Source organism: Chondrus crispus, genomic scaffold (genome assembly GCF_000350225.1).
Source record: "Chondrus crispus Stackhouse genomic scaffold, scaffold_128, whole genome shotgun sequence".
Taxonomy (NCBI): domain Eukaryota; phylum Rhodophyta; class Florideophyceae; order Gigartinales; family Gigartinaceae; genus Chondrus; species Chondrus crispus.
In genome coordinates, this window is record NW_005179001.1 from 20,291 (window position 1) to 31,752 (window position 11,462).

Genomic DNA, 11,462 nt, shown 5'->3' on the forward strand with positions numbered 1-11,462 from the left:
CCAGCCGCATACAGCCACTCTCTCACAGTCTCGATACCCCCTTTTTTCAACCCCACACGATCCCAACCATGAGCTCCAACACACCCACTTCCATGTATGAACAAACCACCTCCTCCTGCCTCATCACCGCCATCGCCGACCAGTCGTACTCTCATGGCCTTCCCGAATACCCCGAACCTCCCTTGGCCTCCTTCTCAACTTCCTCGGTCGTCCATGAGCAGTCAGACACACATGAAAGTGCCTTGTTCGCCCAATCTGGCCACCAACAACATTGCTCTACGCTTCAGGAAAATAAGGACTACTACCCGTCCTCTGGCCTGTCTCATTCTTTCACTGACAAGGGCCCGCCGAATCACACTCTTCCTCCGGCACCAGCAATGCAAATGACGTCGACACCGACCGCGCTTCCTGCATCGCCCCTCTCTCTATCGTCTCCCTTCCGCCTAATTCTGTCTTCAACTGCGATGAAGAAGATTGGGGTCAAAGTACAGACAATGAAGAGATATATCTGGATTCTCCTTCACTGGAACCGGATTTGAAGTACATGGAAAGCATCGCTCTGTTCGCGCAGGCCGTGATGCCCGAAGATGGAATCGCTTCTCCAGTCCCTGACTCGCCCCCACCCTCGTCACCATCCTCCTCCCAGCCCATTCTTGATTTCGACCTTTTCACTGATGAGGACGAGCAAACAGAGCAGCTCGAAGCTTCCCGCAGCCCACAGCATCTTCCGTTCGAGCCGGAGCGCGCGCAGAGCGTGAGATCGTCGTATCCTGCTGTATGTGAGATCTCACCGGTTTCTTCGGCGTGTCCCATTCGGAATGCGGCGGAAGACGATGGGACGGAAAGAATTCCGACACCTCGTCATACCGGAAAGCGGAAGAGAAGTTCTGCGGGATATGTGGGCATTGGCGAGGGGGTGGATGAGGGGCGCGGAGAGCCTGAACTGCTCTCCGTACATCTGAAAACGCGGGCTAGAGCGGATGAACGGGTTGCAACGGGCGAAACGTCCGGGATTATCGGCAGGCGGCAGGGCGAGAACCCCATGATCCTCGGAAAGCGGCAACAGGAGGATAGGGGTGAATCCTCCGTCACGGGCATGGCTGAACAGCCTCTGTTCTCGTCGCAGGAAGAGCCGCAGGAACGAGGGCCGGCGTTCTCAAGAGCCTCATCAAGTGCGGGAAAGGGTCCAGACCCGATAATCAAGAGGAGGAAGTTGGATGCCTGTAGAGCTACGACGTCATGGCCTGCAGAAGAGGAGGACAACAGTTGAGCTGGCTACTGTACATCGGAGATTGTAGTCTGGGAATATTACCCTGCTGTAATACAATGATTGGGTGACTATTTATTAAACTTATTATTATTGGTGCATTTGTCGATTGGCAATTGGGTGCATTCTTCATGCAAAAAAATTGCTCCTTCCGTACAACAACTACGGGAGATCCTGGAGCTCCATCAGCATACGTTGCTCTAGTAAGACCAAAGCCCTTCATGTTGTGGGTACTCGCCAGTTCATGTTCTTGGCGACGCGTGTTGAGAACATTGCTTCGAAAATGAAAGCTATTTTCTTCACGTGCCCGTACGGTGTGTTTTGCACAGCATGTACAGTTCGTTGCAGATTCGTCATCAACGTACGGCCTTCCTCACGAAAAACGGGTGAAACCACTGACAATGATTTAATCCTGCGGGAGCATTCCCATGCTTCAAACCCTCATCTGTCAACCTCTCGCATACATACTCTCTACCTGTCCTCTCCTTGTAATCCGCATTCTCTCGCCTCTCAACATTCAATGCATACCCTTGACTGACACAGCTCCAAAGCGTTGCTGATTCTATATAAGCATCTCCACTTTCCATCCTCATTCTACTGATCCTACTCTGGCCCGCCCACACTTCCTCAGCTATCTTTGTAACACCAATTTCCCATACTCGCGATATCCCTACCCACAACCCCACGCCACTGCAGCCATGAACCACAATGAATTCACCCCGGAGCGTCAACAAGACACGTCCGACGACCATACCGCCACTATCACCGACCGATACCATTCCCCGGGTCTCCTCGATCACCCTGAGTATTCCTCCTCTCCGCCCTTCCCCATCTCTGCCGTCCAAAACGAGCCCCCCACGCGTCAAACGGCCTCTCTTGCTCAAGCAGGCCACTTTCAAGACCTCACCGAGTCTTTGGACACATCCACCCGCCACATGTCACCCGGGACGGCTCATTTCTTCGATGAACAGGACCCCTCGTACGCCTGTGCCGATTGCGCGAGGCTGAATGGGGATGAAATCGGTGCTGATCCCCAGCTCTTCAACAACGCGATCTCAGCCAATGGCCAGGAGTTGCATCCCGTCATCTACCACTTTGAAGATTACGGGGAGTACAGCGATGAGAATGGAGAGCTGTATGGTATATCACCTGCAACAATGACCGAAGTAGCGCTGGCGGAGTACATGGACAGCATCGCTCTACTTGAACGGTTCGTACAGGCTATGGATGGAACCGCATATACTGTCTGGGACTCGCCCGCACCTCCGCTTCCGCCTCACTCTCAGACCGCTTCCCCGGAAACAACGATGTTGCCTCAAAACACCGCTATCCCCGTCATCGACTTGGTATCCGATGACGAGGAGCCGACCCTCCCCGGTGATACATCCGCTGAAGATTCTTCATCGATTTCTTCGATGCAGGCTGTTCCACCTGTCGCGGAAGAAGGGGGTGTCGAGGTGGATTGTTCAGCAGGGATGGGGGTTGTGAGTCCTGCTTCGCGGCCTCTTCTGCCGAGGAGAGAGGTTGTTCTTGGAAAAAGGAAAAGGGGCGAAACGGATGAGCGCTCTGTCACGCACACGACAGCGCACGGCCCGTCGGAAGTCTCTTCGGGACCCCAGTCGACCGAGGGCACAAATGCGAACAAAAGATTCAAGGGCCAGAATCTAGGAGCGTCGAGGGCTAGTGAACCGAAGCTTGACGAGACGGAGGATTCGGAGCTGCAGGAGGATGAGGGGGAGCAGGAGGATGAGGTGGAACGAGAATATTCCATTGGGAGCGGGCTGACTATGCCTGAATACCAGACCACCCAACGCCGTGTAGATAGTGTTTCTGAAGGTCGTGTTCGGCGCACTCGGTGTGGACGGGCGGGTAAGAGGCGGTACTGGAGCCAAGTAGCTGCTGCGATGGAGGAGAAGCAACGAAAGAGATGAACAACATGAGAGAGGCGGGGATGCAATGCTGCAGTACTGTGATTGGATGCCTATTTATTAAAATATTATTATTACTTGTGCACTTGTCTACTGCCGATTGGGAGGAGGTTGTTGAGGCGCTTTGCACGTGTCGCCGTCTGGTTAGATAGAATCTCCTTAGCCACAGTCAATTCTCATTGCTGGAGTTTTCGGGCGTGCCCTGTCTCTTGCAACAGCAGCCCAGCTGGTTGTCGCCTCCACATGCTCACCCCACACTCAAGCCCCAACCCCCCCACTCCATCCTCAACCAAACTAGCATGCCGCGCTCCCGCCGCCGCTCGCACCGCCGTTCGAAGGCGTCGCATTTTCAGCCCTCGCTGCATGCGGCCGCGCTCGCGAACGCCATGTCAGGGTCTGAGGGTGATGGAGTGGAGTCGCCTTCGAGCGATGTGTGCGACGATTATTGTCAAAACTTGCTCGCCGATGGGATGCGGATCGTCGATGATGAGGACGGGGATAAAGAAGAATTAGATGTGGAAAGGCGAGTACCTGCACGCGAAGAGGGGCACTGCCCGGACTGGAGCTTGTGTGAAACCTCTCCTGGAGTGCCAGTACCACCAGTCGTACCGACGGGGGATGTTTATGAACGCGCAGTTGGTAAAGCGGAATACACCTCCTTCAACGTCTTGGAAGCCAGGAAAGTGTCCGAAAAGGCAGCTACAGGGCTCGCCATCGCGTGTGAGGCTGTGGACCCCGTCGGCAAGAATTTCTCTCCTCCGGTGTCAGCGGCGTCGCAAAGAGGTGTTGCTATAGCCCCGGGAACAACAAAAAAAGCGTCAGAGATGCGTTCCAAATTTGCTCTCTCGCCACAAGCGGCACCGTTTGTACCCGCCACCGCACCGACTCTCGTAACGCTACCTTCGGTCGCAGCTCCCACTCCTCCTCTCGCGCACTCACCTCGAGACATTGAGTTACCCCCGCCTTCGCCGGAAATGAACTCATGCTCGCCCTCTGACCGCGCTGGATGGATGAGCATCGAGGCACATACCCTGTTCGCCTACCGCCACTTCCAGTTGGACCCGCAGCCAGGCGCGACATACATCTGCCCCTCCATGCCGGATACGAAAACAAGGCTTGGCATGCATCGTGCCGCGGAGGTGCTGGGCTGCCACTCTATCTCTAGCGGCGAAGGAAGAGAGCGATGTGTCACGCTGACATGGATGAAAGACGGAGTGTTTCCGATCAAGGAGCTTTCTGTTATTATGGCTCTGCGCGTCGTGCTCGCGGACTTGTTCGCCGTGCCAAAGGGGAGGCGCAAGAAGAGAAACAAGGGCGGAAGCACGGAAACAGCGATGAAGAGGGAGGCACGAAAATCGAAAGCGAAGGAGGACAAGCTGGAGGCGGCAGTTAGGATTGCAGATATGGGCATGGATCCGGGGTTCTTGGATTTCTTGGTGGAGAGAGAGGATTGGGAGGCGATTCACGTGCTATATGATGGGGCGAGGGTGCCGGGGTTGCGAAAGAAGAAGAAGAAAGCGAAGAGGAATGCTGCGACGGAGAGGACAAGTGTGGTGGATGGGCAGCATCAAACTATACCGAGTAGGTTTGTTCCTCCAATTGCTGTGCAGGGGCACGCCGCTCATGCACTTCAACTTATCCAGGAATGGGACCCAGGCATGTCGCTTCCATCAGCGGGTTTCGTTGAAGATGTGAAAGGGCAGGGCCGAGGGCAGCGCGGACGGAAAGCGAGTCGCCCAACACCGAGTGCTGACCCTTTGGAAAGTTCGAACAAGGGGTTTGCAATGCTGGAAAGAATGGGATGGAAGCAGGGAGAGGGGCTTGGCACGAGCAAGGACGGTATGAAAGAACCATTGCAAGCTCAACAGCGCTACAGACGCTCTGGGTTAGGTGCTAGTGACCAGCGATGAGAGGATATGTGTTTCGCGCATAGCGAGGTTCAATTAAAGTGGATTTATGTGCAAAATGGAAAAGTTAGAAGTGAATGTGTGAACTACAATTCTTCATGCTCTACACGAACAGCACTCGCATCGAATCCGCTCCTTCCCTTGTTGGTGCCTGTGAGATCATCCATCTTCATTTGACTTTTGCTTAGGCCGTTAATCTCTCCCTCTCCCGCGACCTTCCCTGTGCCATCTTTCGCGTTGCCTTTCCGAACAGAGTGACTGTGACGACTTGGTTCGTCCGCAGGAAAGTCGAATTCTTTCGACACGTCACGCTCCGAGATGCCCTCATCGCTTGAAATGTCGGAAAAGTCTCCATATGCAGCTGAATCTTCTTCAAGGTCCTCATCCCGAGCTGAATTTGCGAGCGAAGGTAGGTCCTCAACATAGTCATCATCCGTTGGATATCCACCTAAGCCTGCATCTTCGTCTGAGGATTCGCCTGCCGCTTTCCCCTCGCCTAGAGCGTCTATGAAAGTAGGACTGATCTTCAGGTCTTTCCTGCGGTTGGACGTGCTATCTTCGTCGACTACCACGTCCCCGTCGGGATTTGTGATATCAGAATCAGATGGTTTACTCTTTTTGGGTGGTTTGACTTCAGATACGACCTTTGGCTTTGCTGTGTCCTCGTGCGCGCTGCCGTGCATGTCATGTGCAGATGTTTCAACTTGTGCCGCCGCTTTAGTGTGAGTGAAATTATCCCTTTCTCTCGTTTTCTCCTCGTCCTTGCGATCCAAGGATAAGCTCTCTTCGTTATCCTTCGCTTTGTTGGGGCTGTCTCCTGCTTCCAATTGCGGATCCTCTTCAACTTTCGCTTCTGGCCCCGCATCGTTTCCTACCGAGCTAGACAGAATCTGATCCGCACGTATGTTGCGATCATCGATCGTATCGCGTCCGACTGGGCCATCTGCACCGCCATCGTTCTTAGGGTGTACGTAACCATGTGTCTCTACTTCTTCAGTGCCATCCCCGGCAAGGTGCAGTGCCTCTGTAGCAGTGCTGTCATCTATCGTGGTGCCGTCTCTCTTTTCGCTCCTTGGCCACTTTTCATTCATATTCACATAATCAGCCTTATCGGTGCTCATCGCGTTGCCAAGGATCTCCTCACTCTGCGTATTCCCTTCCCTTATTCCCTCCGTAAGCTCCCTTTCACGCATCTCCTTGGTACCTCCCTCAAGAGCCCGCATCGCTTCGTCAATTTCTTCAGTAGTATCTGAATTGTTCTCCTCCCTTCCTCCGCCATCTACCTCGTCATCAACTGTGATAGCATCAGCATCAGAAATTTCCGTCGCGGCGCGAGCTTCCTCTTCGTCCTTCGCATGTATTGCAGCGAGTTCTCCTGTCTGATCCTCTTCGTGGTCAACGTTCGGGACATCCTCATACGATGCAGTGCCGACGCTTCCAGTCTCATCATGATCCGATGCGAAGCCTTCCCCTTCTGCTTTATATTCTTCCTCGCGAATGTCCTTTGCCGAAGGTGCCGGGCGATCCCCCTCTCCCACATGACTGGCTTCCGTATCATCTTCAGTGACTAAGCTCCCCTCCGCACCCGTGCCCTCTTCCTCTGGGGCATGTACTTTGATTTCTTCGTTGGGGTTCTTCTCCTGCTGTTCCCCAACCTTGTCAGCACCAGTCGCGCCGTCTTGCCACTCGAACCCATCTACAAAGCCTTCCTCCGCGCCTTCGCTGAGCTCCTTTTTTCGCATTTCCTTAGTGCCGCCTACATATGCGCGCAAGGCTTCATCAGGGGTTTCAGCCCCTCGCCCATCTTGTGTTTGGGTTACAGTGGTATCAGATTGCTTCCTCGTGCCCTGAGTCGTGCTTGCATTCGCTTCTTCGTCTCCACCTTTTCCAAACTCTTTGTCAGGCCGTCCGTCTTCGGAGCCGGCTGGCTTAGCAGACTGGTCTTCGCTCGTCGGGCTCTCTTCATCGACTACATCTGTTAAAGTGCCAGGATCACCCACTCGCCCACCCGTATTGACTTTGTCAACTGACTCACCCTTATGGGCTTCGCCTGGCGTTGTATCCGTGGACGCAATAATTTGCGATGGTTCCCGTTCTCCTATTGTCTTCTCCTTTGCATCAGCGTCCATGTTCTGCGATGCATGTTTTCGTCGTCTCTGGTTGGCACTTGCTCCCCCCCGCCTTCTAAACACAAATCCAAATACTCTCGACGCAATCCGAACCGGTGCAAACACAATCCTCATCATCGGTCTAACAAGAAACGTGGCGGTATTCGAGTTGACGACCTTCCTCCTTGCCACAAAAACCGCGACAACGAAAAACAGGACAACGCAAGCCACGACGATCACATTCGCCTTCCGTTCTGTATTGCGAATCTCTCTCAACGTGTCCCTCCCGCCTCCCAATTTCTCTCCGTACCTCCCGTGCTGATCCCTAGTCATCCTCAATCTCCTGCTACTCTCATCAACGACCTCCCCTGCGGTGTTGGATCTCTGCACCTCCTCCGTGACGACGGCCGTGGCCCTCCTCAAGCTCTCGTTAATCTCCTTTGCGAGCTGCGCGGCGCTCCCCTGCGTCTCCGCGCTCCTCGGTAGCTCCTCGAGCAGTTCGCTTCTCTTGCTGGCCAGCGCCGACGCGCGGGCCTGGACACGGGCCTGCGCGGCGGCGGCGCGCGCGCTGTCAACCTGCTCCATGAGCGTGCGGCGCGTGGGGGTGTCGCGTGTCTCGACGGCGGCGACCTCGAGGTCGTCAGCCGCGCGCGACAGCGCGCGCGCCTCCCGCGCAAGCGCGTTGCCGGAGGAAGAGGAGGACAGGAGCGCGGAAAGCGCCGCCTCGAGGGCGTGCGCCTCGGGCACGAGCGTGGCCATGGTTGTGACAGACGGCGATGTCTTAGGGGGCCACGGGTCGCGATGACGCACTTCGGAGGGGAGTGAAGTTGGCGACGGGACATTCGGCTGGCCGGCCCAATTGAAAGCACGAATCAGGCACCAAAGGTGGTGGGGGCTTTTCGCGCGTTTTTGCTCACGAGTACGACAAATTGCTCTGCCAACCCGACACGAATTGGAAACCCTACGGTACACCCTCCCCCCTGCCTCACCCGAACCACTCCGCGCCGGCACTCCCTCTCGTTCTCGCCCGTGTCCACACTGCCGTGGTTGAAAAGTTCTGCCGTCCACCGCGCAGCGTGTGAGCCGCGCGCAGAATGGAGTGCGGCGTAGCAATTGGACTCAACCCTCTGGGCGGTAATCAGCTCAACGTGCGCGAGCTTCTGCGCCGGTTACAGCCAGAGCCTTCCCCAGACTCGGACGATGGATCTGATGCCGGCGGGATGGAGGACGTCGCGCCCGGCGGCGCGGTGCCCGAGAGGGAAGTGGAGCCGAGACGACTAAGAGATGATGAGTACGACTACGATGACGACTTTATAGACGACGAGGAGCTCGTCGAGGAGGAAGTGCCGGAGGGCGGTGAGCCATACGACGAGAGTGCAGATGAAGACTTCAAGCCGGAGGAGGAGGGAGACGAAAACGACGAAGGCAAGAAGCAGAGGGCCCCGCCCCCCCTGCATCATGGCTTTGGGAGGTTCTTTATTAACAAGGGAGATATCCCAAGCAAGTCGCTGCTTGCGCCACTTCCCAACCCCCCAGATAGTATTGGAAACGTGGATGTCAAAATTCCGGGCCTCCGAGATCCGACGCCGCCGCCCGAACCACCTCCCCCGGTTCCCGCGGAGCCTCGCTCAGCGGTGAAGCCAGCCGCTATAGGACCAAAGCCTACCGCAGCAGCGAGTGCTGGTCAGAAGAAGGTAGCCGCAGGTGGTAACGTGACGGCTGCTGCTGCTGGTGCGTCGGAAAGTGCAGTCCCATCCTCGACAAAGAAGAACAAAAACGAGTGGGGAACCAAAGCAAACAGGAGCATCCCCGCTCCCGTCGCCTCGGAAATAGCGAAACTAGAACTACTATGCCATGCTGAGTTTGGCGAAAAGAAGCCCAAGATTGCCGATCCCAAGGTGCAGGACCGGCTCACCGAGTTCTTCCGGGAAGCCATGAAGGCCGGTGTGGCACGTCTCTTTTCTGACATAGCCAAGGACCGTCGCGTCGTGGTTCTGAACGACGATGTCTGGCAGCGCTTATCTACCTTCATCCGGACAAAACGCGTCACGATCGAGGGGCTTGGCCATGCGCTGCACTGGCGCGCGAAAGAACTGTCCGCCAAGGCACGCGTCGGGACTACGGAAGCGCGGGTCGATATGCTACTGGAGGAGCAGCGGGCGCAGTGGCCCGCCAGTGACTCCGACGGCGCAAAGGCGGCGTTGCACAGCGTGACCTGGAGCCGTGCGCTGGACGAGCGGCTGTTCGAGTGGTACCGAGCGCGGGCGGACCTGCAGACGGCGAAGAATCAGCTGGGGTCGCGCATGCGCAGCATCAAGAAGTCGACGCCCGCGTGGGTGAGCGCGCTGAAGAACCGGGCGTTTGCGGGGTTCGCCGTGAGCGAGGGCGAGGTGACGGAGTCGTTCCGGCGCATCGAAGAGGAGCGGTTGATGCTGGAACGGCAGAAACGCGAGGCGGAACGGGCTGAGAGAAAGCGGAAGAGGGAGGAGCAGCAGGCCGCGACGGCCGCGAAGAAGGCCGCGATTGCGAGCGCTAAGGGGGCGGGCGGGCCCGTGCCCGTGCAGACGAGCGGCGCGGAGAGCGTGGTGGTGACGCCAACCGCGGTTAAGGTGGTGCCGAAAGCGAAGAGCGCGGGGAAGAATGGGGCGGCGGCAAAGCCTGGGGCGGTGAAGAGCGGGGGAGCAGTGAAGAACGGAGGCACAGCGAAGAGCGGGAATGGAGGCGGCGACGGTAAGGGAAGTGCCGGGAGCAAGAGCGGGAGCGAGGGGAAGGGCGGAAACGGGAGCAAAACTGGGAACGGTCAAAAGGGGGGCAGCATGGGCAAGCCCGGAGGCGGATCCAAGTCCGGGCAAGGGGCAAAAGTAGGAAGCGGGCAGAAGACGGGCAGTGCGAGCAAGGCGGGAAGCTCGGCGAGGAACGGGAGTTCGCACAAGCCGGGGGCGTCGAAGAAGGGGTCCGGGACGGGCGGGGCCGTGAAGGGCGGGGCGACGAAGGTGGGCGCGGCAAAGTCGGGGCCCGGGAAGGCGGCGGGGACGAAGGGCGGGGTCGGCAAGGCGGGCGGGGGGACGAGCGTGGGGGGTGGGTCGCCAGCCGCGCACAAGCAGACGAAGCTTACCGGGCTCGTGCGCAAGGGCAAGGAGGGCGCGGCGGGGGCGAAGAGGATGGCGAGCCCGGCGGGTGGGGTGAAGAAGACGGTGGCTAAGATGCGGGTTGGGGGCGGGAAGGAGGGGGCGGGAGGGAAGGCGGGGGCGAAGGTAGGCGGGGATGACGTGACGATGGGGGCGGTGGCGGAGGGGAAGGGGGCGGAGAGCGGGAGCGAGTCGGGGAAAACGTATGAGGTCATTGAACTGGACTAGGAGCACGAAGCGGTAGAGGGGCACTTTACCCGGATAGCTCCTGTTTTGGTCGCGATGACATCTATTGATCGGTCTTTCGAAAATATTATAAAATTTCATCTTCACTTCTGATCCCTTCCTGAATCAGCAACGTTGATTGGCCGACATGCCCACGGCGCCCCGCCCCCACAGCACTGCATGCTCGTACACACCCTCATACAGTGCTCATACTCGTACAAACCTTCTTTGCATTGTAGCTACTCTCTCTAAAGCTTTACTAGCTAGCTACGGTACGTGTAGTAGTCAAAATGCAAAGGCAATAAAGTCAAGACATCTGTCCCATTTCCCACCTCATCGACCGCCATGTCACCTCCCCTCCCCTCGATCTCCGCTCTAATCCGCGTGGAATGCGCCTCGCACGCCTCGGTCGCGGGCGCCCTGCACCCCACCAAACCGCCACCCGCCTTTTCCACCGCCTGGCTCTCCCTCTCCACGCTCTCCTACCGCTACTCGCACGACCCGCCGTCGACGTACCCGCGGCGCTGGGACGTGGTGTCGCGCACCACGACCAAGGCCCCCGGCGCCGACGCGGTCGTGATCCTAGCCCGACTGGCGGTTGGCGACGGCCCGCGCATCCTGCTCGTGAAGCAGTTCCGCCCGCCGCTGGCCGCCGTCAGCGTCGAGCTGCCGGCGGGCCTGGTCGACGCGGGCGAGCGCGTCGAGGACGCCGCGCTGCGCGAGCTGCGCGAGGAGACCGGCTTTGTCGGCCGCGTGCGCAGGTGTCATCGCCCGGCCTCGCTGTCGCCGGGCATCTCGGCGGAGACCGTCGCCATGGTCGAGGTCGACGTTACCGGGTGGAAGGAGCAGCAGGTGGACGCCGGGGAGAATATCGAGGTCGTGAGCGTCCCGCTGGAGAG

General features: G+C 57.7%; 2 protein-coding genes; one reads left to right on the top strand and one right to left on the bottom strand.

Moving 5' to 3' along the window:
• Nucleotides 1-3,494: 3,494 nt before the first annotated feature.
• On the top strand, nucleotides 3,495-5,105 carry CHC_T00010064001 (similar to RNA binding motif protein 10). The gene has a single exon (XM_005713349.1). It carries the CDS (start codon nucleotides 3,495-3,497, stop codon nucleotides 5,103-5,105), a length of 1,611 nt encoding a protein of 536 aa, XP_005713406.1.
• Nucleotides 5,106-5,112: 7 nt separating this feature from the next.
• CHC_T00002143001 (hypothetical protein) lies at nucleotides 5,113-7,543 on the bottom strand. XM_005713350.1 is given in 2 exon segments: nucleotides 5,113-5,188; nucleotides 5,189-7,543. 1 exon segment carries the CDS (start codon nucleotides 7,541-7,543, stop codon nucleotides 5,189-5,191), a length of 2,355 nt encoding a protein of 784 aa, XP_005713407.1. The 3' UTR covers nucleotides 5,113-5,188.
• Nucleotides 7,544-11,462: the final 3,919 nt, after the last annotated feature.